The sequence below is a fragment of the Rhincodon typus genome, chromosome 16 (genome assembly GCF_021869965.1).
Source record: "Rhincodon typus isolate 14 chromosome 16, sRhiTyp1.1, whole genome shotgun sequence".
In the NCBI taxonomy this organism is placed as follows: domain Eukaryota; kingdom Metazoa; phylum Chordata; class Chondrichthyes; order Orectolobiformes; family Rhincodontidae; genus Rhincodon; species Rhincodon typus.
In genome coordinates, this window is record NC_063347.1 from 17,510,047 (window position 1) to 17,535,046 (window position 25,000).

The 25,000-nt window shown below is 40.0% G+C and overlaps 2 protein-coding genes across 2 annotated transcripts in view; both read right to left on the minus strand.

Moving 5' to 3' along the window:
- The window catches only part of LOC109919878 (NIMA-related kinase 4), a 32,531-nt gene extending 27,161 nt beyond the window's left edge, over positions 1 to 5,370 (minus strand). Inside the window, exon 1 of the mRNA XM_048606706.1 lies at positions 5,344 to 5,370. Within this exon, the coding sequence (XP_048462663.1) occupies positions 5,344 to 5,370 (27 nt within the window). The remainder of the gene's footprint in view (positions 1 to 5,343) is intronic.
- Positions 5,371 to 5,668: 298 nt separating this feature from the next.
- LOC109917093 (5'-nucleotidase domain-containing protein 2) overlaps positions 5,669 to 25,000 on the minus strand; it is a 24,083-nt gene continuing 4,751 nt past the window's right edge. Inside the window, exons 2-8 of the mRNA XM_048606707.1 lie at positions 24,575 to 24,697; positions 23,063 to 23,123; positions 21,056 to 21,158; positions 19,371 to 19,472; positions 18,629 to 18,710; positions 5,784 to 5,980; positions 5,669 to 5,678 (exon numbers count right to left, since the gene is read on the minus strand). Of these exons, the coding sequence (XP_048462664.1) occupies positions 5,669 to 5,678; positions 5,784 to 5,980; positions 18,629 to 18,710; positions 19,371 to 19,472; positions 21,056 to 21,158; positions 23,063 to 23,123; positions 24,575 to 24,697 (678 nt within the window). The remainder of the gene's footprint in view (positions 5,679 to 5,783; positions 5,981 to 18,628; positions 18,711 to 19,370; positions 19,473 to 21,055; positions 21,159 to 23,062; positions 23,124 to 24,574; positions 24,698 to 25,000) is intronic.

Here is a 25,000-nt window from a genome sequence, read left to right on the forward strand (position 1 = left end):
AGGTTAATGGATATGATCTTAGAGCCATTAAGGAGACATGTTTACAAGGAGATCGAAGCTAGGAACTTAACATTCAGGGTATGACTTCAAAAGAAAAAAAAAGGACAGGTGGGAAGGAAAGTGTGGTGAGATAGCAAAGTCAGTAGTCAAACACGACACCAGGTTATAGTCAACAGGTTTATTTGAAATCACCAGCTTTCAGAGTGCAGCCCCTCCATCAGGTGAAGTGAGAGAGATGAGCACACAGACTCAGAATTTATAGGCAGAAGGATCAAAAGTCATACAACTGGAGTGAGTGAAGGGTCTAAGAAAAAGTCTCTGCAGGTGACCAAGAGAGTCAGACAGTGCGAGTAAAGTGTTACCAGCTGAATAACAAAGGGATGACCTATAATCTGATTAAAAATGAGGCAGAGACAAAATACAAAAAATTTTTTAAAAAAGTGGTGCTGGAGACCAACCAAACAATTGTAATAACATGATAGGTATAAGAGTCACATGCAAGGGGGGGTTTAACCGAAGTAACAAGTAACCCAAAACTGTACAAACTAATTAAAGATAAAGATAGAGATCATAACAATTTATCCAGGTGATGCTGTCAAAACAGGACAGTAAGGAAGATTTTACAGATACAGAGCAGTGTGGTGAGGTCACATGTAGTGCGACATGAACCCAATGTCACAGTTGAGGCCACCTTCATTAGGTATGGAACTTGGCTATCAGTTTCTGCTCAACGATCCTGTGTATCTCAAAGTCTGCCTTGGAGGACATTTACCTGAAGATCAGAGGCTGAATGTCCTTGACCACTAAGTGTTCCCCGACTGGGAGGGAACATTCCTGTCTGGCAATTGCGCAGTATCCATTCATCCATTGTCATAGCGTCTGCATGATCTCGCCAATATACCATGTCTTGGGGCATCCTTGCCTGCAGCATACGAGATAGACAACATTGGCCAAGTCACACGAGTATCTGCTGTGCATGTGGTGGGTGATGTTCCCACGTGTGATGGCAGTATCCATGTTGATGTTCTGACATGTCTTGCAGAGGTTGCTGTGGTAGGGTTGTGGGATGTTGTGGTAGATGTTGTCCTGAAGGCTGGGTAGTTTACTGTGAACCATGTTCTCTTTAACATTTGATGGTTTTTTGAAGGTGAGAAGTGGAGGCTTAGGGATAGTCTTGGCAAGATGTGGATTGTCATTGATGACATGTTGAAGGCTGTGGAGAACATGGTGCGGTCTGTCTGCTCCAGGGAAGTACTGGATGACGAAGTGTACTCTATCGGTTAACAGAGATCCATGGTGCAGTGACCAAAGAAAGAGTTGAATTGGATCCCTCTAGAAGGCCACTGCCCTAGGCTTGACATATATGCTGAAGCCGTTGGGAGATGCATTAACACCAGATTCAGTCGCGCTCACAAGCCAATGTTGTCTATTTCTACGCTGCAGGCAAGGATGCCCCAGTGCATGGTATATTGGCGAGACCATGCAGATGCTACAACAATGGATGAATGGACACTGCACAATTGCCACACAGAAATGTTCCCTCCCAGTCAGGGGAACACTTAGTGGTCAAGGCCATTCAGCCTCCGATCTTCAGATATGCGTCCTCTGAGGCAGACTTCAAAATAAACAATACAGAATCGCCGAGCAGAAACTGATAGCCAAGTGCCATACCCATGAAGACAGCCTGAACCATGATCTCTGGTTCATGTGACCTCACCACACTGTTCTGTAGCTGCAAAACCTTCCTCACTGTCCAGTTTTGACACATCACCTTGACAAATTGTTATGATCTCTCTACCTTAATTAGCTTATACAGTTTTGGATTACTTTTTACTTTGGTTAGACCCTTGGCATGTGACTCTTACACATATCATGTTATTTCAGCTATTTAGTTTGTCTCCAGCACCACCTTATTTTTAATTTTTTTGTAATTATCTCTGCCTCATTTAATTGGAATTTCAGTCATGCCTTCACTTGCTATTCAGTTGGTAACACTTTACTCACACCGTCTGACACTCTTGGTCACCTGCAGAGACTTATTATTTGACACTCCACTCACACCATCTCTCTGCCTATAAATTCTGAGTCTGTGTGCTTGTCTCTTACACTTCACCTGATGAAGGGGCTGCACTCCGAAAGCTTGTGATTTCAAATAAGCCTGTTGGACTATAACCTGGTGTTGTGTGATTTCTGACCTTGTCCACTCCAGTCCAAAACCAGCACCTCCACTTCATTGTTATTACAGAGATGGGATAAGTACAGTAGCAAGGTTAAAAGTTGAAGAATGCAAAAGTTGGAGGTAAGAAATCAACAAAAAAAAAAAAAGGGATGATGACCCTGGTAGGAGTAGTTTAAAATCAGACCCTAACAGTACTTACAACAGTGGGACAGAAAATAAAATCAGGAGATCACAAGGGCTTGTTTAACAATGTAATCTGCATGTAGGTCACGATAGTCACATTGTTCCTCGTTGCTCTTCTGCCAATTCATAGTGTATTTGCGACAGTTCCCTACAACATTGTGGTAGATCCAACCAGGAATCAGGCTATTTGGATCTGTGGATTTATAATGAGGCAGGCTGAATAAATCATGTCCAATTAAAAGATCCCTTGGAAAACAGCGACCATAACATGGTAGAATTTAGCATTCAGTTGGGAAGGGAAGAATTTGGGTCAGAAACAAACCAAAAAAAAAGTGTAAAAATTTAAGTGAGGGAAAATACAAAAAGGAATGATGGCAGAGTTATCTGGAGTGGACTGGGAAAGGTATTTAGCAGATATTTAATCGTTCAAAGCTTAAACAGCAAAGATATAATCCAGTGGAGGAAGAAGGATTTAACAACGGAAGATAAGGGTAGTATCAAGTTGAAGGAAAAACCATATACACAATGTGACAAAGATCAGTGATAAGCCAGGGGATTGGAAAGTTCTAAAAACCAACAAAAAAAACAAAAAAGGAAAAATGAACTTTTGGGGTAGACGTGCAAGAAATAAAGACAGACAGCAAGAGCAAAGCCAAAAAGTTCATGTGGATCCTTAGGAGAATAGAGCCTGACAAAATAATAATAATAATGACAGGGATCTAGGGAGTCGCAGAGGCATTGTATAAATAAATAAATAAAAATAAATAAATAAATACATAAATAAATTACTCTTTCTCAGAGCAGAAAACACTAACAGCATCCTAAAAATACCAAATAATTCAAGGAGCAAATAGAAAGAAAATAAACACAAGTAATTATCATGAGAGTCTAATGGGGCCAAGGACTGTTAGTCTCCTGGGCCTAATGGGGTGAAACTAATATTAAAAAAGAAAGCAGCTACACAGAGGTAATGGATGCACTGGTAGCAATCTTACAAAAATCCTTAGATTCTGTAAAAGTCCCAGAAAAATTGACAAAGTAAAAAAAAAAAGTTTAAACAGGGAAGGAGACAAAAAAAGAACCAGTTAGCTTAAATGTCTGTTATTGGTAAAATGTTAGAGTCTATTATAAAGGATATAATAGCAGAACATTTAGAAATATATGATATGATCATGAAGGGGAAATCATGCCCAACATATTTGTTAGAATTCTTTGAGAAGGAAGCACGTGGGATAGATAAATAGGGATGCAGTGGATCTAATTAATATAGATTTTCAGAAGGCATTTGGTAAACACACTATATGTTTGGCTACTTACTAACATAGGATCCCACAATGTTGGAGGTAGTGCATGTGCATGGATATAGGACTGACTAATAGAAAACAGTTGGAACAAGAATGGCAAACTGTAACTAATGGAGTACCATAGCGATCAGTGCTGGAACCACAATTAAAATTAATGATTTGGAGGAGGAAGGTGAATGGACTATAGCCAAGTTTGCAGATGACAAAAATAGGTGGGAAGGCAGGAGTGAGTTGACAACGAGTCTACACAGGGATATAGGCAGGTTAAGCAAGTAGGCAAAAAAACTTGGCAGATAGAATATAATGCGAGGAAATGTGAAGCACTTTGGCATGACTAATAGAGAAGCTGAATATTACTTAAGTGGAGAAAGATTGCAGAAAGCTACAGCACTAAAAAAAATGATTTTGGTGTCCACATGCATAAGTTAGAAAAAGTTCACATGTTCAGCATTTAATAGTAAAGGTAAGTGGAATGTTGGCCTTTACTTCAAAAGGGAATACAGTAGAACAGTAGGGAGATTGTGCTAAAACCTAAATAAGCCCACAAACCATGCCACAGCTGGAAGTCAATGAACTGTTTTCCTCCCCTTATCCAAGGAAAGTTATAGTAGCATTGGGAGCAGTCCAGAAAAGGTGCACTAGGCTGATCCTGGGTGGAGGAGTTGAGTACATTAGGCCTGTACTCATTAGAATTGAGAGAATGGGGTCAACTTTATTGAAGCATACAAGATTCTTGAGACTTGTTGGGGTACGTATGGAAAGGTAGATTCCCCTTGTAAGACAGTCTAGGTCCATTGAGAATAATCTCAGAATAAGATGTTGCCCATTTAAGGCAGGGCTGAGGAACAATGTTCTTCTCTCTTTGGGCTGATTGGCCTACTTCTGCTCCTACATCTTATGGTCTCAAGTTAATAATTAAAGCTCTTTAGACATACTGACCAAAAACTAACATTCCACTAGTTCAAATTCAATCTCTGAAAGAAGTGCTCGTAGTGTATTAGAGAAATCAGACACTATCACAATGAATTGAAAACCTGACTGTCGTGTGCAATAGAACCAACAAGACTAGCAAAGTCACCATAGTTCCCAAGGACCACAAGGCTGCTGGTCCTCTCTCTGGTGGTGGTTTAGCTGGACAATCACCAGGCCGCAAGCTTCTCGCAAGGTTGAGAAAGTCCAAACTTCATGGTAACCTCAACCAATGTGGGAATTGAATCCACACTGTTGGCATCACTCCATCACAAACCAGCCAACTGAGCTGATTGAACCCCCGTAGCAAAAAAACTACACAACAGTCAGTACGCACACACACACACACACACACACTAGACATGAACCCAAAGCTATTGACAATAGATTACAGCACTTAAAAGTTTCCCACGCATGCTACTAGCATCAAGGGTCATTGTATAGCGTGGCTCAGTGTGGCAATCAAAACAGATAATCCATTGGGCTTCATGAAATGTCTGTCTTTCTCACCACTGTTAATTCTTTATCTGACTATCTTTAGGATTGCTTTTCCTGGGTTTAGCTCTGCCTGACATGGCAACTTTTATTAAAATTTAGATCCAGTGTGGAATCAGCAACTAATAGAACTTGGGTCATCTTCTTGGTTACCACCGGCAATCAAGAATTGTCACTCTGCTAATGTTTAAATATTTATTTTCCATGGCGTACGATGTTACTCTTCTCTCGGTCAACCATGGTTCAATGCCTCTAGCACGGAATTTATTGGAAAAAACATTTTTACAACATAGAGGACTCAAAACCGTGCCAATACTTACAATAAGTAAGCAAATACTCACAAAAGCAAATAGTACAAAACAGCAGCTCTACATTTAAATTAAATTTTCTTGTCCTAAACTGGAGATGACAAGCAGTTCCTAACAAATTGTCTGCTATTAGTATGTGACAAACTTCATAAGACAGTTAGTATTTATTCCTTAAATAAAAACACTTAGGGAATATCTCAGCCAAAAATCAATAAAATCAGTCAGGCATTTTATTTGCATCTGCAAACAGAAAACAAACATGTTCAGAACGTCCAAATGGAAACACTTCAAAAACTACCAAGTATCACCAGTAATGGATTAAAGCATAATTTCTATTTTGCTCACATGTTTCCATTCTGACAGCTGATCCATGAAGCTGCTGGTAATTCGCATATCACTGCACAAATTCTATTCAGACACAAGCTCAGAGATATGATGTAAAAAACTGTACTTACTGCCAGGTCACTGTACAGATGGTCACCAAAATAAAGCACCTTGGATCCACCCCAGCCTGTCAGTCGTAGAAAATCAAATAGGTTTCCCTGCAGATTGAGAGCAGAAAGATGAGTAATTTCAGGAAACATTAGTGGAATGGATGTATTTGGTCTGAGGTTTTCATGACTTCAAATAGATTCTTCAAATAACAACTGACCAGAGAACAGCACAAACGTGACAGTTATGAAATACTAAAAAAGACAAAGACAAAGACAGAGTCCACAGCACTGGCATATATAATTTTGGATCATGATCAGATCTGCCCTCACAAACTGCCGTATGGAGCTTTTATCTTCAACACATTATAGGTACCGTTGAGGCAGGAATGGTTTTAGGTCCTGTAGGGTTTAGATAGTGTAGTGCTGATAGATTCAATAGTTGTTGATCACAAATCCTGGTACCTACATACATTACAAATGGCAGACATTGCCAAATTTGGGCGAGTACCGAACAGTTTGCTTACAAACTGTAGCACACATCCCTTTGCTTTATTCTACAAGTGGTCCTAGTAGGATGGGGAATGAACCCTTTATGCCATCAGGTCGCATGCCACAACAAATGGCAATAATAGAGTAACTTTTCTAAGGTTTATTGCATACTAGACGTAGATGACAACAACGACGACGACAACAACTCATGGGTCCAAAGAGACAAAAAGCTACAACATTATTGGGTAGATGCCAATTGTCTAGGTATTTCTTGTACACAAAGCAGGGCAAATCCAAAAATCGGGCAAATTACCACTCATCAGTCCACTCTTGATCATCAGTCCACAGTCAGTGGAAGGGGTCACAAGCAGTGCTAACAAGCAGCACTTAGTTAGAAACCTGTTCTGTGATACTCAGCTTGGGGCCTGACAGGACACTTCCTCTGGCCTCATTACAACCTTGGATCAAGCATGGATAAGAGAGCCGAATTCCAGACGCAAGGAGAAAGCAACTGCCTTGATATCAAGGCTGCATTTGACAGCGTGCATCATTGAGGAGCCCTAATAAAACTAGAGCTAAACTAAACGGAACTAGAGAATCAGAGGTAAACTTCTCAGCTATTGGAAATATACCTAGCATTAAGGAAGATGAAGGTCAGTTATCTCAGTTCCAGACATCTCTGCATGAGTTTTTTTAGAGTGGTGTCAAAGACCCAGCCAATTACCTTCCCTCCAATAAGGAAAAAAAAATATCAGGAGTGGAGTGATTTGTCAATGATTGCATAATGTTCAGTATCATCCACAGATTCTGAAGAAGTTAATGTCCAAACACACCAGGACCTGGACAATATTCAGGCTTGGACTGTCAATGGCAAGCAACATTTGCAATATATTAAGTGCTAGGCAATGACCAACTTCAATAGGTGAAAATCTAACCATTGCCCCTTGATATTCAATGGCATTTCCATCCCTGTATCCTTTACTAACCCATCCTGGGGGTTACTATTGATCAGAAACTGAAATAGCCATACAGATACTTACAGATGGCTGTAAGAGCAGGTCCGAACAGGAATGCTGCAATAAGCAACTCCTTTCCCAACTCTCCAAGCCTGTCCGACATCTACAAGACAAGTCAGGAATGGAATGGCATTCTTCCCACTTGCCTGCGTAGAAGTGTGGCTCCAATGCTAGATATCACCCAGGACAAGGCAGCTTGCTTGATTGGTACCACATCCAAAGACATTCACATTCTCCATACTGACACACAGTAGCAGCACCGTACACCACTTACATAGAAAAAAGGTAGACAATAGGAGCAGGAGTAAGCCATTCAGCTCTTCCAGCCTGCGCCATTATTCAATATGATCATGGTTGATCATCCAATTCTGTACCCTGTTTTAACTTTCTCTCCATACCCTTGATTCCTTTAGCCATAAGAACTATATCTAACTGTTTTCAAGAAGAATTCAATGTTTTAGCCTCAGTTGCTTTCTGTGGCAGAGAATTCCAGAGGCTCACTACTCTCTGGACAAAAGTTTCTCCTCATTTCAGTCCTAAATGGCCTACCCGACATCCCTAGGTTGTGACCCCCATCATCAGAAACATCTTTTCTGCATTTACTCTGTCAAGTCCTATTAGCATTTTATAGGTTTCTATGAGATTCCCCTTTGCTCTTCTATACAACTGAAGCAAAAGTTCATTTTTAGGAGGTAGGTTAGACCACACCTGGAGAGCGGTATGCAGCTTTACCCCCTTAACCCAGAGAAGATATTATTGCCATAGAGGGAGTGCAATGAAGACTCACCAGATTTATTCCCAAAACAGTAGGGCTATCCTACAAGGACACATTGAGGAGCACTAAAATCGGGGTCACAGTGCCAGTCTGTCATCAGGAACGTCTTTCCTGCATTGATCCCACCTGAGATTCCCTCATCTTCTAAACTCAAATGAATAGAGTCCAAACTTGATCCAGTCTCAAGAATGGTGACAGATTTGGAAAGGGGGAGGTGCATTGAGACCTGGGTATCCTTGTACACCAGTCACCAAAAGCAAGCATGCTGGCACTGCAGATGGTGAAGAAAGCAAGTGTTATGTTGTCCTTCATAGCAAGAGGATTCGAGTACAGGAGCAGGGATGTCTTGCTGCAGGGTCTTGGTGAGATCACACCTGGGATATGGTGGACAGTTGTAGTCTCCTTGCCTGAGGAAGAAGGTTCTGACTATGGAGGGAATGCTATGACGGTTTAGCAGAGTGATTCCTGGGATGGGATGACCAATATACAAGAGCTACCAAAATGAATAACCTCATATTATACTACATCTGCCATGCACTTGCCCACTTGTTCAACTTGTCCAAATCAGTGACGCATCACTGCATCCTCCTCACAGCTCAACCTCCTGCCCAGTGTTGTGTTGTTTGCAAACTTTGCGATCTTACATTCAGTTCCTCATTTAAAAATCATTATTATATATGTTGCGAATAGCTGGGGTTCAACCACTGATGCTTGTAATATTCACTATTCACTGCCTACCACTCAGGAAAACCCCATTTACTCCTCCTACTGTTGCCCATCAACCAGCCCTCTATTCATATCAGTACACTACCTAATCCCATGCACTTTCATTTTACAAGAAGAGACAAGATGCACTGCAAAAATACAAAGGCTCCTTAGACAGCACTTGTCAAATCCAGGCTCACTACCACCCGAAAAGGACAAAGGGTACCGAGAATACCATCATCTGCAAGTTCCCCTCCAAAACACTCACCATTCTGATTTGGAAATATAACCATCCATTCCTTCAGTGTGCTGGTAAAAATCCCAGAACCCCTTCCCTAATGGCAGTTTGGGCTTTATTCAAAGCAAAGGGACCCCAGCAGTAGCTTACCACTATCTTGTCCAGGGTAACTGGGAAGGGCAAAAAAAAAAATGCTGGCTCAGCCAGCGAAGCCCATGAATAACAATGAGTGACATTTTTCAGAAGTTAGATCGGCACTTGTCAAAAGAACATGGAGATGACATCCAGAGGGAAAAATAAATCTGATTGGGGAAGTTTGGATGAGTTTAGAGTTAGAAGAATTTGAGAGATTATTCCAATTTTGTTTTTGCTGCATTCCTGTCCAATAAAAGTTATTGAAATCACAAGATTTTCACATACAAATAGTGAATCTGGACACTTTTGACTCCATAGTAATACCCTTGGAGGGCATGAATTTAAAGCCTTCTTCAGGCCTATGGCAGTTAAATATAGGCTGACATTTCAGTCCAGAGGAAGCACCATGTAGGAAGTGTCACCAATTTAATGAGACATTAAACTGAGGCCACATCTTCCCAGTCAGTGGATGATAAAATCTCTGTGGTTCTAATTAAAAAGAAGCAGACAGTTGTTCTCACTAACATTTATTCCTCAATCAATACCAACAAAATCAACCCAACCGATCATTTATATAACTACTTGTCGAAGGCCCTTGCCATGCACAAAATTACCTGTGTCTGACACTTCAAAAGTATTTAAACCGGCTGTGAGGCACTTCACAATGGTCAGGGGGCCAGGAAAGCATCGTATAAATCAAGGTCATTTATTTAAAGTGACAATGTGTAGTAGCAATTTATTCAGGTTCTTATATTTACATTAAAAAGCAATTAGCAAACTACAAGACTGTGCAAAAATCTTCAAATTTTTTCCCCGATATAGAACACTAAGGTTGGTCAAAACCCCTTCTACTTCCATAAGCAATGAAAGAACTCCCTGTTCTCTCTCACTCTGGCATTAAAGTACATCACATGTCAGACTGAAAAGCTGAAAAAGGGAATGTGGATTTGTCAAACAGGTTTCATTACATATTAATTTGAGCTGCAAGCATTTTATTTTTGCGGTTTAAAACCTTACTCGTGGACAAAGGCACCAAATAACATCTGTCAACTTTAGTTTTGATGTCAAACCAAGGCGGTGGTTAAAAAAAAAGTGCCTCTCTTTAACGTGCCATGATTTATGTAAAGGCATTTTTTTTTTAAATAAAAAAAGGAACACACCATCATTTTCTGTGTTGTCTTTATTTTATGCTCGGTTCTTAAAAAGTAAATTCATTGCTTGGAGGTCTTCTGCTCATACTTCTAACAATGCTGGCCATTGTAAATAGCTAGGAGGTGGATGGGCATTAGTTACATGGCCTAGCTATTCCTTCACTTTTAGTCTGTCACCTTATGGGATCTTTGTTTGTCTTTGAGAACTTGTGCAAGGAGGAGGTTCTCCAATCTGACTGCCCCGCATTGCAGTTTCTTGTTTGCTTCTCTGTATGCCTTCAGACTGCTTACACCGTTTTGTTAATTGAACATACATGTCTGGAGTAAGATTAGATCTGGCTATTGGCAGTCAGCAGACATTCCAACTATTTGTATTCATCAGTTGTACACAATTGTCAGCACTGTTCCTATGGCAACAGTTAATGCTTCCAGGTTTTATACAAAATAGCAACATGCAGCAGAAAGTTCAATTTTGCACTTAGAATAATAATTCTCCAGATGCTGCAGCTCTTCCAAAATGTAAACACCAATTAAACCCTGGAAATTTTGGCTCTCAATGAAGCAAAAATAGTCATCTTTCAGACACATTCTGTATAGGGAAGAACAGTGATTCGCAAATCAGTAAAACTGCTGGAATCAGCAGTTCAAGGCCAGTTGCTGTATTGAAAATTACAGCATGCTCTAGGCTTTCAAAAAAGCTCAATATTAAAAATCTGTTTTGAGTCTTCCAAAAAAAAAAGACTGACCTCATAAATTGCGTAGTTTTTATTTTCAGTACAAGCTTCTATAAAATTTTATCCTTTTTTAATGGTGGGGGGGGGGTGGAAATGAACTACAATCTCATTTTGTGGAAACGGCCACTGATTTTGTGTGCTTGATAACGCCAGCCAGCCAGAAGTCAAAACAGATTAATATTTGACTGAGCAGAAGAATCCCTCATCATTTTGAGATCCCAGTCTTATTTAGATTTGGTAATCAAGCCAAAAAATTTAATGACCTAATGCAGCTTGTCAGAGTCAAACCTCAATAAAAGTTAAACTTCAGGCAGTTTAATGGGGTGGAAGAAGAAAGATGGTACTCGGGGCCAGAAATATTGTGAATAAAATTCGGGGATTATGAATTGGAATTGAAGGTGGGACCTCTGCATTCAGGTCCGTGTGAACCTGGGAGACGGAGAGAGGAGAGACTTCACAGCGACAGGAAGTCAGAGCTTATACAGCTGTTTGAATGGAGTACCGAGTTCAGGACAGACCACATTTTGGCTTGTCCAAGGACCTTCACCCAGAGTGTGGGTGTCACAAACAGATGGATTACTCAAAAAGGACTGATGAGATCATGACAGTTAAACAAATCATATGTTTTCAAATTCCCTCCTCTTTAAACTGTAAGAGAAACTAGACGTCGCTGCTGGTGACTTAAATAATTCTTTGCTGGAATGCTTCAATTTACGGGCTGGTTGGTATAGCATCTGTTTGAGCAGTTTAAATAGTTTTGCTTTGAGATTCCCAAAGGATCATTTGTTACAAAAGCTTGGCTGAGTTTCAAAAGTTACATTTTCTCTGTGGGATTCAGGCTCACAATTTAATTAACAGTTTAAAGAGACTGTGAAAAAGGACTAGAGTATGGACAGAGGATTGTTGTTTTTAAAGTGAGGTATTAACCATGTGAGGGGCTCTTGTGGTAGTGTCCCTACTTCTGGACTAGGAGGCCTTGGTTCAAATCCCACCTACTCCAGAGGTGTGTAATAATAACAACATTTATGAACAGGTTGATTATCTTTATAAAGATACAAAAATATCTTTAACCATGTGGAAAAAAATTTTTAAAAATTTGTTGCCTTTATGAATTGAAGTTAAGATTTTTTTTTTCATGTCGATGTGGCCACCTGGAGTTTTGCTGATGGTGGATACTGGGCAAGTTCACATTACACTGTTAAAGGAGGTACAAGGAGCCATATTGGGTGGGGACGAGCACGTGAGCTTAAAACCTTCTTCAAAAACCAGGAGAAACTCTCAGAATCAAAGCAGACCTTCTGATTAACCTGCCCCTGCACTTCTTTCACTACCACATCCTCTTAGCATCAGCTAAGCTGGACTTCACCCCAGATGAGCCATCATCTCCTCCCCCTCCCAACCCATTGCTCACTGGAGCAAAAATCTTACGACGGACTCTGGGTACTTAACCAAGGACAGTCCAGTAAGTCAGGAAATTTTGAGCCACTTGCCTCGATGAGTTTCAAAATTAGCTGATAATCACTTAGGACTGCGATAAGGAAAAATTTCTTCTGTAACTTGAAGGGTTGCAAAACCCCTGCAGAATTCTTCGAGGGCTCAGGGCTGTCGTTAGACTGGAGATCCAGAGGAATTACAGGGTGAGGGGCAGAGAAGTGGAGTGGAGGCAGGTTAGCCAGGAACAGTGAAGCTGGGTCAAAAACAAAAACTACAAACAAAAAAAGGCCATATGCAAAAATAGAGCCCAGGGCAAACACCAAATTCTTTTCACTCTGGTACTCCAACACCACGAGTTTCTACTTTAATGTTGCTCTTGGTTTTGTGGGGTCAGGGCAGAATCTCTTAAAAATGCCTGAGAATGCAGCAGAATTCCATCCCCTGGAACAGGTGTAATTAGTTAAGAGCTAGAAGCAGTGCCAGTTTCCATCTGCTGACACAGAAGCAGATGCAAATTCCAAAATGCTGAGACTGTCCGAAGTGCAGATTGTTAACATTGCTGGTAGGAAATTGATCACAAGGGTATTTATATTTGATGCTGTTAACAGTTTGAATCCTGTTGTGACACAGGTCACCTGGTGGGGTTTGGGATAAAGAGCAGGGCTGGAGAATTTAGGAAATTCCTTTCCATCTGGTCATGCTAAAAAAATCAGACAAAGCAAGACAAAAGAAAAAAATAGACAAAGCACATGCATTCATGTTGCAAAGTACAAACCCAGTGTTCATTAAATTTCCATGCACTATAAATTGAAAGAGGAATTCAATGCAAAAAAAGTCCTACAGTTCACCCAGAGTCCTAGCTAAAATATAGACACAGCATCTAAGATTATTACTGGCAAAATTAGAATACCTATCTTGACTAATTGCATTATAACATTTTCCACACACACTAAACTGCAATTTCTTTTCTAATCCTGACTAAAGCAACAATAAAATTTGAGAGTTACAAATTATGAATGTCACTGCAAAGATGGAGCTTAAATCGTGTAAATTAGGTCTACAATTATCATCAAAAAAGTCTCATTTGATCATTACTTTGATGGCCAGTACGGAGATTTTGCATTAACTGTCATGTTGACAATTCTGAATAAGTTGCTTCAATACAAAATCATCTAGATGCACAAGGAGGGTCTAGACCTGAAACGTCAGTTTTCCTGCTCCTCTGATGCTGCTTGGCCTGCTGTGTTCATCCAGCTCTACACCTTGTTATCTTAGATGCACAAGATACAGATTTTCAAAAATGACTGTCTATTATGCAAACTCAATTAAGAATTTTCTGGTTATATTCTCACCAGTTTATGCCTACTGTCAGAGACCGTCACCTGACTAAATCTTTTCAATACCTCCAGTCCATTTACCCATGTTGTCATACGAGGTTGGCATTTAAAAGAATCTCATTTATTTCAAGATATCTCCCTTCACTGTTTGCCTTGTTAGAGGTACAGAGGTAGAGACAGAGGTACAGTGATTCAAATATAAAGCCAGAAATCAGGTTTTAAAGCTTTAGAAACATTGTACCTTAACATTTTCCTTGCACTGCCCTTTCATTATCAAAGCAAAAATCACATTTGTGCTGAAATGTCAACAGCAAAAAGAAGCCTCAACAAGCCAAAGATCTTTATTTTCTGTTAAAAGTGCAACAGTTTTCTCCTAAAGCAGAAGTTTTGTCAAAGCTGTTAGTTTCAAATAGATTTAGATCATGAGCAAGAGCACCAAGTTAGAAACTGCTTTTCTCCTTTTAAATTTATTCCCTTTGCTTCTAGCTGGAATACAATAGGCCTCAGGCTTTCTGGCACCTCACTTAACTGGCCATGATTCAGATGCAAACTTGGACAGTGCCTGCTATTCAAATAGAGGTATCATGGCAAAATCCTTAGAAAGACGCATGGCTAATTGAGTTTGTTGCCTGCTGATGACTGTCTATGGTCTGCCATCTTGAAAACATTGTTTACAAAGAGATTCTAGTGAATTGATGATTTAAAGAAGTGTGGGCACAAATTGTTACTCATTCTTTTAACAATACTCAAAGTAAAAAGGGCTTGCATTTACAAAGTGCCTGGCATGGCCCCAAGGTCTCGCAAAGGGCTTCACAACCAAAAGAACTTGGAAGTGTAGTTTTAGTGGAGTCAGACCATTTAGTTTGTACCTTATTGTCACTGAAGGCTAAATATGGATGGGAATACAGAGAGAACTGCCCTGCACCTCTGAAACATAACCAAGAATTATTTTACCTACACCAAAGAGGGAGACAGCAATGATATGATTACCTGAAGCCATAATTCTGTTTCATCCAAGAAAAAAAAAGATACCAGGCAAATAAACCTCCTGTATTAAAGATAAAACAAAATACATCCTACAACTTTTGTTTACTGTGGGAAACATCTTGTCAGCATTTATGGCTTCTCTGCAGGAGTGAGGTGGGATCAGAAACTCAAACAGCTGTCACACTCCCTCACCACATACTCAGACAGAACACAATTTGGTAAAATGTGAAGTCAACTCTGAACAAATGAGCGAAGGTACAGAAGAATATTGATAAAGTCACACTTAAACTTCAAAATGGCACTACTGAGAAAATTCTGCACATTATTCTTGGATGTTAGAATGAGAGCAATATTGTCATGTTAACGAGTACACAATTACTCAAGTTACAGCAAAGACAATGGACACTGAATTACAAAGCATGATTAAATAATGATCTTGAAAATTATGCAAATCTATTGAATTACTTGAAAGAGTAGCAAACAAAGTAGAAATAGTCCATTCCAATACTAACAACTTGTACGTACATACAGGGAGATAGCAAGAACTGCAGATGCTGGAGTCAGAGTCAATACAGTGTGGAGCTGGAGGAACACAGCAGGTCAGGCAGCATCAGAACAGGAAAGTCAACATTTCGGGTTTACACTCTTCATCAAAACTGGGGAGGGGAAGGGAGCTGTTTCCAAATCAGACAGGGATTCACCTCTACATCCTCCAACCTGGTCTACTGTATCTGTTTCTCCCACTCCCAATGTGGCCTCCTCTACCTCAGTGATACCAAGTGCAGATTCGGTGACCAATTCACAGAGCACCCGCGCTCTGTACGCTGTAATCAACAGCATCTTCTGGTTGCTGACCATTTTAACTCCACCTCCCACTCCCTCAAATGACATGTCTATCATGGGCCTCCTCCAGTGTCACAACAACAATGCCACACGTAAGCTGAAGGAGCAGCACCTCATATTCTGCCTCAGGAGCCTACAGCCCAATGGCCTCAACAGAATCCACCAGTTTCAACATCTCCCCACCTCCAGCCTCATCCCATGTCCAACCCTCCCTCTCATCCCTACCTCTTTGACCGGACACAACCTGTCCATCTTCTTTCCCACCTGTCCACTCCATCCATCTCACTGACCAATTCCACTAACCCCTACCTGCATGCACCTATCACCATCCCACCTACCTTCCCTGACCCCCCACCCCACCCCGTGCATTTATTTCTGAGCTCTCTTCCTCCTCCTCAGTCCTGACGGGTGTAAACCCAAAACGTTGACCCTCCTGCTGCTCTGATGCTGTGTTCCTCCTGCTCCACAATGCACATGCATACAGCCTTGAAATGTAATAAAAGCATCCCATGGTGCTTCATGATGCATTATAAAACAAAATATGCACCAAGCCACATAAGCAGATGGCCAAAGCTTTTGGTTGAAGCGATAGGCTTTAAAGGAAAACAAGATAGAAAGCTAAATAAATTTAAAAAAGGAAGAAGGAATTGCAGAGCTTTGGGTGTAGGCAGCTGAAAACATACCTGCCAATTATGAACCAATTAATATTAGAGACATTCAAGATGCCAGAATTAGAGTGCAGATTTCTTAGGAAGTTGTAGGGCCATAGGAGATTACAGTTAGGGAAGGAGGCAGGCAATGAGGAATTTTAAAACAAGGATGAGAATTTAAAAAAAAAACAACCATAGGGCACAGCTTAATTAGGAGCCAGTACAGGTTAGCAAGTGCAGGAGTGTTGGGTGCAAATTAGGACTCAGGAAGCAGAACTGTGGATGCCCTAAAATTAACAACGGATAGCATGTTGGAAACTGTCCACAAAAGTGTATTGGTAAATAAAAAACAAAAAAAAAAAAACCTTGAGGTTAAAAAAGACACGGATGGTGGTTTCCAAGAACTAGAGAAGTAGAGGCGGGAATGGAGATGTCACGAATCAGACCAGTTGAGCGATAAGACTAATATGGTTGAAAGCTCATTTTTGAATGACGTTATGACATTCAGATTCCAAACAGTCTGGTTCAGTCTCAGACAGTTGACAGGAAGAGTGATGAAAATGGTGCCTACAGGGCCAATTTTTATTTGAAAACAGTTCCTGCTATTTTCAGGTCTGAATTTCAGCTTGATAACAGAGACTGTGGAGGGGTCCAGACAGAGGTTGTGGCAAGGTTAAAAACTGGGTGTCATCATACATGTGGAAGCTGATGTGTTCTCAGATGCTGCTGCCAAGGGAGCAATAAAACCAACGATTAATCCTTGGGGCAACAAAGTTAACAATGCAGGTAACATAGGGGATAATCCAATTTTCCTTTTTGATGGAAAGGCTATGGATAGGATTAAAAAGAAACTCAGTTACGAAGAGTTTGAGATCCATATATTTTGGAAGGTCTTCACACCAGCAACATTCGTTCACCAACTGATTTAGTCCAGAAGGCAGTTAGTCTTGAATGTGATTAATACCCTTACATGTACTGGTTGCTGAACACGAGGTAAATTAGTATGCTTTGCAACTGGTCAAGTATCACGTTTGTCTTGTATCCAGGTTTCAATCAATGCTACTCAAAGCTGTTCTTTATCAGTTCAGTGAAGTCTAAGAATGGTCACTGTTTGTGAAATGCCAATTGGAGACCTCAGTAGAATTGTGGTCAAGGGGGAATTCAAAAACTGCTATAAATTTTGAACAAACTCTGATCGGATTCCCCCTCCCCACAAAGAGTACAACAATAGACCTCTTTAGCAGGGGAATTAGCTCAAATGGTAGAGCGCTCACTTAGCATGCAAGAGGTAGAGGGATCGATGCCCACATTCTCCACTTTGGTTTTCCTTGGGAACAAGCTGAAGAGACCGGAAGTCAGCACAGTGGCTCAGTGGTTAGGACTGCTGCCTCACAGCACCAGAGACCCGGGTTCGAGTCCACCCTCAGGCGACTGTCAGTGTGGAGTTTGCACATTCTCCCTGTGCCTGCGTAGGTTCCCTCCGGGTGCTCCAGTTTCCTCCCACAATCCAAAGATGTGCAGACTAGGTGGATTGGCCATGCTAAATTGCCCATAGTGTTCAGGGATGTATAGATTGGGGCGGGGAAATGGGTCTGCGTCAGATGCTCCGAGTGTCGGTATGGACTTGTTGGGCCGAAGGGCTTGTTTCCACACTGTAGGGATTCTATGATTCTATGAACTCTTGCTCTGTCATTCTATAGAATCTTGGCTGAGCTTCTACCTCAAATTTTCTACATTACTTCTTTCTACATAATCCACAAGAATCCAGCAAACTATACATTCAACTATTTAAAATATAAATTACTTTCTAAAACAATTTTCTGCAATGTTTTTTGCTGTAACATTGTTCCTTTGTGCATTTACATCCCCCAGCAACTTAATCCACATCTTAAAAGCAACCCAACCATTACCTGGAGAGCGTGATTTCTTTAAGTGCATTTCAGTTTCACACTCTTGGTTGTGGTCATCCAAAATGTTCAATGTGGGTAATTAATTTAAATTATGGTCAGGAGGTGAAACATAATTAAGACAAATTTTCCTCCAATTTTATTTTCTGGTTGAAGTTACAAAGGAAAAAGCCATGGTCACAAAAACAGATAAACCTAAAATTTCTACAGCTTTCAAAAGCAGTTTTGCAAACCAGGCTCAAATACAAGGTTTGTTTGGTCACTTCATACTGCACAATGTTAGAAAATATGATTCCAGGAATTTCATACAGATCAACACACTGTGGCTATTTAAGCATGGACCAATTGCTCTGACCTGTTTATACATCTTTCCCTTCTCTAGCCTGTTGATTTTGTCCCACTGCAACACACCCGTATCATCCAATCTTCTGAAAGGCCTGGAAAATAAAACAGATCATTACTCAGTCACTAATTAGAAAGTCCGAGAACAAAATCCCAGGTCTTAGTAACAGAGGTGACCCTAAAAGTAGTTAGATATAATCGGAGACAAGATGCATTTACTTTGTGCTCTTAAGATTTCAGAGAAATATTTTTTCTTCATCAGTTTTTAAGGAAAGCTTGTTTGACTCCTTCTACACAAGAAAGCCACATGATGAAGAACAGAACTGAAGCCAATTATTATAATAGGATAACACAGTGTGGAGCTGGAAGAACATAGCAGGCCAGGCAGCACCAGAGAAGCAGGAAAGCTGACGTTTCAGGTCAGGACCCTTCTTCAGGAAACAGCAATCGGCAGTTCTTACTATCTCTATTATTATAGGATGTTGTTAAACATCCAGAGATGCACATTACAAAACATATTACTATTCTGTCCACCATTGTAGATGGTTTTAATCTATCTTAGGATCACAAATAATACGTCCAATGCCTATGCCTCCCTATGCATTAACTATTTCCATAAAAAATGCCAACACAAGACAGATATTTTCTGAAAACTGACCAGTGAAAAATCGCATTACTCAAGTAGTGAGTTGCAATTTGCAGCTATTTCATTCTTTATTATTTTATTTTCCCTTCCCGCTTACAAAGCTACTTACTTGCGCTTATCCGTAAAGAAACCTGGCTTATCAGCTTGGACGATCACCAAGTCAAAGAGATCCCGCCAGTCCTTTCCCACCATGTGTTTCATTCCTTTATCACTGTGTAAAAAACGTGGAAGAAAGATAGTTTGTACAAATACCTGAACGTACTACCACACTTGTCATGAGCTTTCGGTTTTAAAAAAGAAAATCAAAACCAGATCAATCCTGACAGATTGGTGCATGACAGCATGGTGCATCAGATTCAATTCCTTTTGACTCTTGCAATTTGGTACAACTGAGCAGCTAACCTGACCATTTTAGTTAGGAGTCAGCGTGCATAGATGAAAGATGACAGATGAAAGATGGCAATTCATTTAAAAAATACTTAGATTGTATAAATCTACTGCAACCTCAAAAAATACAGCTGTCAAGTCTAAAAGATTTTGGGTCATTAACCCCCTTTACCAAACTGCTCGGAGAAGCAGAACAAAGGTCTAGTGGGAGTTTTTCTTCAACAGGCCACCTCTTATGTAGCAAAGTTACATCTTTTATAAAAACAAAGATGAGAAATTGAGGAAAAAGAGGGCATTTCTAATAGCACCTAGTATCCCTGAAATAGATCATCTTTCTTCTGTTATGACCAGGAAAGGAAGGGAAAAATCAGTGCCAGTCTTTTTGATGTCTTCTTGGTGGGTTGCAACCATTTTTTAAAAACTTCTTTCTAGTATGCAGCTATCCCTCCAAACAAAACACAGATTGCTTGAAAATTAAAAATGTAAAAAGGAATTTTACTACCAACCAACCCAGAAAAAAGTAAAAACTATGAAAGGTTACGCACTTGAAATACTAACCCATTCTCTCTCCATAGATGAAGCCAGACTGGGTTGTGTTTCTAGCATTTTCCATTTTTATTTCAGATTTCCAGATTTCACAGCTGCTTCTGCAGCTTCCAGGAGACCTGGCTAATGGTCAGGTGTGAAAATCCTCTAAATTGTGGTGTCAGTTTCTTGGGTCAGACACCTCCAGAGTAACGCAGCCAAAATGGCAGTTACAGACTTTACTAGAGAAGAACAAATTCCAGAACACATGTTCCCACAATTTAAGCCCTCTGAGTAGTCCAATACAGAGATCAACCCCACTGGGGCTTTCCATACTAGGAATACCATTATCAATAATTAAAGTGTCATTTATAACAAAAACTAGTTCACTCCCCTTTGAATGATGAGCAATTGAAGCAATTTACTCATTTCACCCTAAATTACATCCAAGAATGTCACCAACAGAAACTTTAATTTCTCATTCACAACTTCGACACTAAACTGGACAACATAAAGACAAAAAAAAAGTGTGGAAGCTATCTGGTGTGTTAAAACATCTGAACAACTAATATGACTATGTCCTGCTGTACTTACAGTGAGAACCTCTTATCTAAAAAGTCTTGCTTTTTCCTCAGCATTAAGCCATCTGTTGCTGGGCATGGAAAAAAGGCACTGGTTCTGTAACTGAAAGCAGTTTCTAATTGTTTTTAGACTGATTATTTACAATTTCTAGCTGTGTGGTGGAACTCAGGCTATTTCATATCTTACTCAGATTCTCATGTGATCTTGGCATATAACTCTGGATCAGGAGAGTAATAGCATTCTGGAAAGAGGATTGCTAAAAAACGATACAAAGCTCAGATGATCAAAATTACCACTTACACAAAGTTGAAAGGACTGTTGGTTATAAGAAAGAGCTTTTTTCCATTATTAACCAGCCGGTTTAGGACAGCGTATGTTTCATCACCATGAAGAATGTATTTCTCTGAACACATAGGAGGAAAGAAAGGAATCATTACTCTACTTCGATACTAATATAGGGTTCTGTTTGCTTCAAGAACAAATTCCTGACACCTTCTCATTTAGCATTTTGCTGACACTATTGGATTGAGACAGTTAACCTTTTTGGTGAAACTCACCTATTGTTTTCTCAGTGAGTCTAATTAATTTAAGATTACCATTTCCCCCCTCCACTATTTAACAAACTTGCAAAAATATTAATTCATCAAAAACAGAGATGACCATACAGCTGGGAAGGGGTTTAATTATGGGAACATGGGAATTGTACCACTATGGAGGTCACTTTGAGGAGAGATACTAACTCTGGAGATAAGGAGCTAGATTTAAAGGAGTTTGAGAGATGCCAAAAACCTTGAAATGGACTGGGCCTGGATCCAGCAGTCACAGCCCCTTTTCTGACAGCTCTCAAAAAGGGGGACAGATGGTGAAATGCACATTAGGGAATCCCAAAATCTACCCGGACCAGTTAAACCCATTGCTAAGAACAAACATCAGATGTTCACTCTAGGAATAGTCTGAACCAGCATTGTGATCTACAAACCTCATTAGTGAATATATAAATATCATAAAGGCCAGTTAAGGGAATGTAAAATTGTCAAAACTGTTAAAAGTATTTAAATTTCTCACTCTTTAAAATTTTTAATACAAAGTCTACGTCTCAGTTTGCAAAAGAAAAAAATTAATTGCACGCGCTCAATCTTGATAGCCCTCAGGTTTAATGTTCTGATAGCATTGGTACTCTGACTGCTTCTACCTCCTATCATTAGCACAGCTTTGGGGGCCGGGGAGGCTGTGAAGTCTGTTTTATGGACACTTCCACGTTGCTCTGCTGTCTTTGGTGTGGTTTTACAAAGCTGGTTGGGTCGGGAGGGCACTGGGTTGGCAGTCACTAGGCAGAGAGTATGGAGGTCAACATTTAACTGTTCCACACAAAAACCACAAGACATAGGAGCAGAATTAGGCCATTTCGGCCCATTGAGTCTGCTGTGCAATTTGATCTTGGCTGATATGTTTCCCAACCTCATTCTCCTGCCTTCTTCCTATAACTTTTGATCCCCTCACCAATCAAGAACCTCTCTCTTCCCTCTGTCTAAAACACACTTTGTGACTTAGCCAATATGACCTAGCCCTGATGTACAATCCACATAAAAGTGTGGAATCTGAGATCCAGGAGTCACTGAATTTAAAAACAGAACAGCTGCAAATATAACCCTGTTTGCTACTGCAGGGTTAAACACTAACAGAAGCCAAAATAATTTCTATTTATAGTCTATCTAGTGATCACTTTGAATACAGTTGGCATAAAGTATATGCGAGGGCATGGGCATTGTACAGGTTGGCACAGAGTATAATCAGGGGCCATGAGTTGGCATGATTTGACAAGGATGGGGCATGAGGAGTGGATTGGTAAGGGCAGAAGGGCATCACTTATTATAACTGGGCTGAAGTTCCGCAGCACCAACCCACTTCAGCAGTTGGCAGCTACGTAGCATCTCTGAATACTTTCCCAGGTTGGCTAGCTTGATGCTACTGTACAAGTGCCCACCTCCATAATGAAAATACTGACAGCCATAAGGTCCATGTAGAGGTGGATATGCGAAGCCAGATGTTTTCCCCCCCAAGTCCCATTAACGGCAACAAAAGACGAAAATCCAGCCCAAATTAGAGACAGAGTTACAAGATCATTTATGCAGTGATCATGTTAATGAAGTAGCTTGATCGCTGGAGGGTTGATTGTTTAGATCAGTGAGATCTTAAAAAAAAAAGTAGGAAATGCAGACTTAAATCCCATAACTGAGCATCTCACATCGCGAGTATCCAAATTTTCTTTAGGAGACCAGAGATAGTATTAAATATTAGTTAACTCACCCAGGTCCTGTTCAATCCAATTGTACATCATTCCTTTGACATGAACACTGGTTACAGCATCCTGAAAAGAATGGAAGGGACCAGGAAGAAGTTGTAAATTAAAAAAGTTTTTAAAATAAAAAAAAAGAATGTCACCTCCATAAAATAGATACCAAATATCCTAAATTCTTGTTCTTATCTTGTAATAAGAAATGCTTTGCAAAACGCCATACATCCATGAAAAGATTGTTCTTCAAGATGTTAAATCACTCTTGCAAGATTACTGCACTTGCATGTGCTAGTTTAGTTTTCTATCTTTCTTAACAGAATGTATACATGGACACAGCAAAAGGATGGGATTGATAATGCCTCTGGCTCTAATATTTAAGGAAACAACTCGGGCTAAATTTGGGATGAATTGCTGCAGATTGCAAGACCCCACTGGTGGAAGAGAACCTCAAAATAGGGCTGTGCAATCAAACCTAAAATCCACCCCAGTGGTAGCTCAGGCTTTTGGATGACAGCACACAACAATCGGAAAAAAAAACGTTCCAGTTTGTTGTGGCTCCCATAATGCCATTTTTGTATGTTTTGGAATATTTACCAGAGAAATTTCAGTGTTTGTAAATCATCTAAACATCTTCAAATCAAATATTTGACAAAGATAGTTTGACATAAATCAAAAAGGGATTTGAAGTAAAACTGAAGTGGGGAACTGCGACGCAACCACCGATTCCCAGGAAGTGGGACTCTGCATTGCTTCGGATCTGACCATACTTAGAGAGGTCAACATTTAAATAACTATTTAACTGTTCCACACTGAAATACCACAAGACATAGGAGCTGAGTTAGGCCATTTGGCCCATCAAGTCTGCTCTGCCATTTGATCATAACTGATTTGTTTCTCAAACCCATTCTCCTTCCTTCTCCCCATAACTCTTGATCCCTTACCAATCATGATACTCTGTCTAAAATACACTTGGTGACTTGGACAATAGTATTTAGTCCTGACATAGACCTCAGATTCTACACTGGGTTGTAAGAGTCACTGGAATTAAAATAGAACAACTGCAAATATAGTGTTTGCTGCTTCGGGGTTAAACAGTAACAGAAGCCAAAATAAATTCTATTTATAGTCTACCTAGTGATAACTTTGGATTATTGACCTGCAAGTGAATCACTGCTCTGTTAAGAATTGAAGTGCTAAAATTTATTTAAACTCATTGGCTCTCTTACTGAAATGAAAAAAGGAGAAATCTGACAGTTTAATTAAGTTTAACCACACAAGTGTTATGTACATAGTGTATTAATGGACAATGGAGGCTTTATAATAAAAAGCCTGATCTTTTTCAAACTCCTCCTTTATAAAAGAACTAACTGCACAGTAAAGCTAATCACTTCTAGTGTTAGCAGCTACTAACATCCAAGTAGCATTGGCTGCCCTATTAAGTTAAAGTGCTAAGTTTTCCGGCAAGTCCCAGTTGTTTTTGTGATCAGAATGCAGGTTAACATGAAGTTTGAACTTACACTCACATCTCTGAAGAGATGAACAGGATCATATTCAATGCTGTGGTTAATAAAGTAGTCATTCACACAAGAAAGAAGGGTCATTTCAGGAAGGGAGAAAATATCCATGAACTGTTTCATAGTAGGACCCTGAAAAGTGTAAGAACACACAGATGTACAAATCAAACAAAAAGGTTCACAAAGCTCCTGCGAATATACCATATATTAGACTAGACTATTCAACATTTCTAAAACAAAAAGTGCTTAGTTCAATCCATCATACAAGAAGAGGGTGCTAGAAGCCTAAAAGAGTGGTTTAGATGCTCATCAAGCAGGAGCCTTAATGAATTACGCAAATAGGGGTCCCTATGATATACACTGGCAAAGTCAGTTTAAAAAAAGCATAGATGAGCAATCCACCTCAACCAACTCATCTTCAGGATCAACTTCATC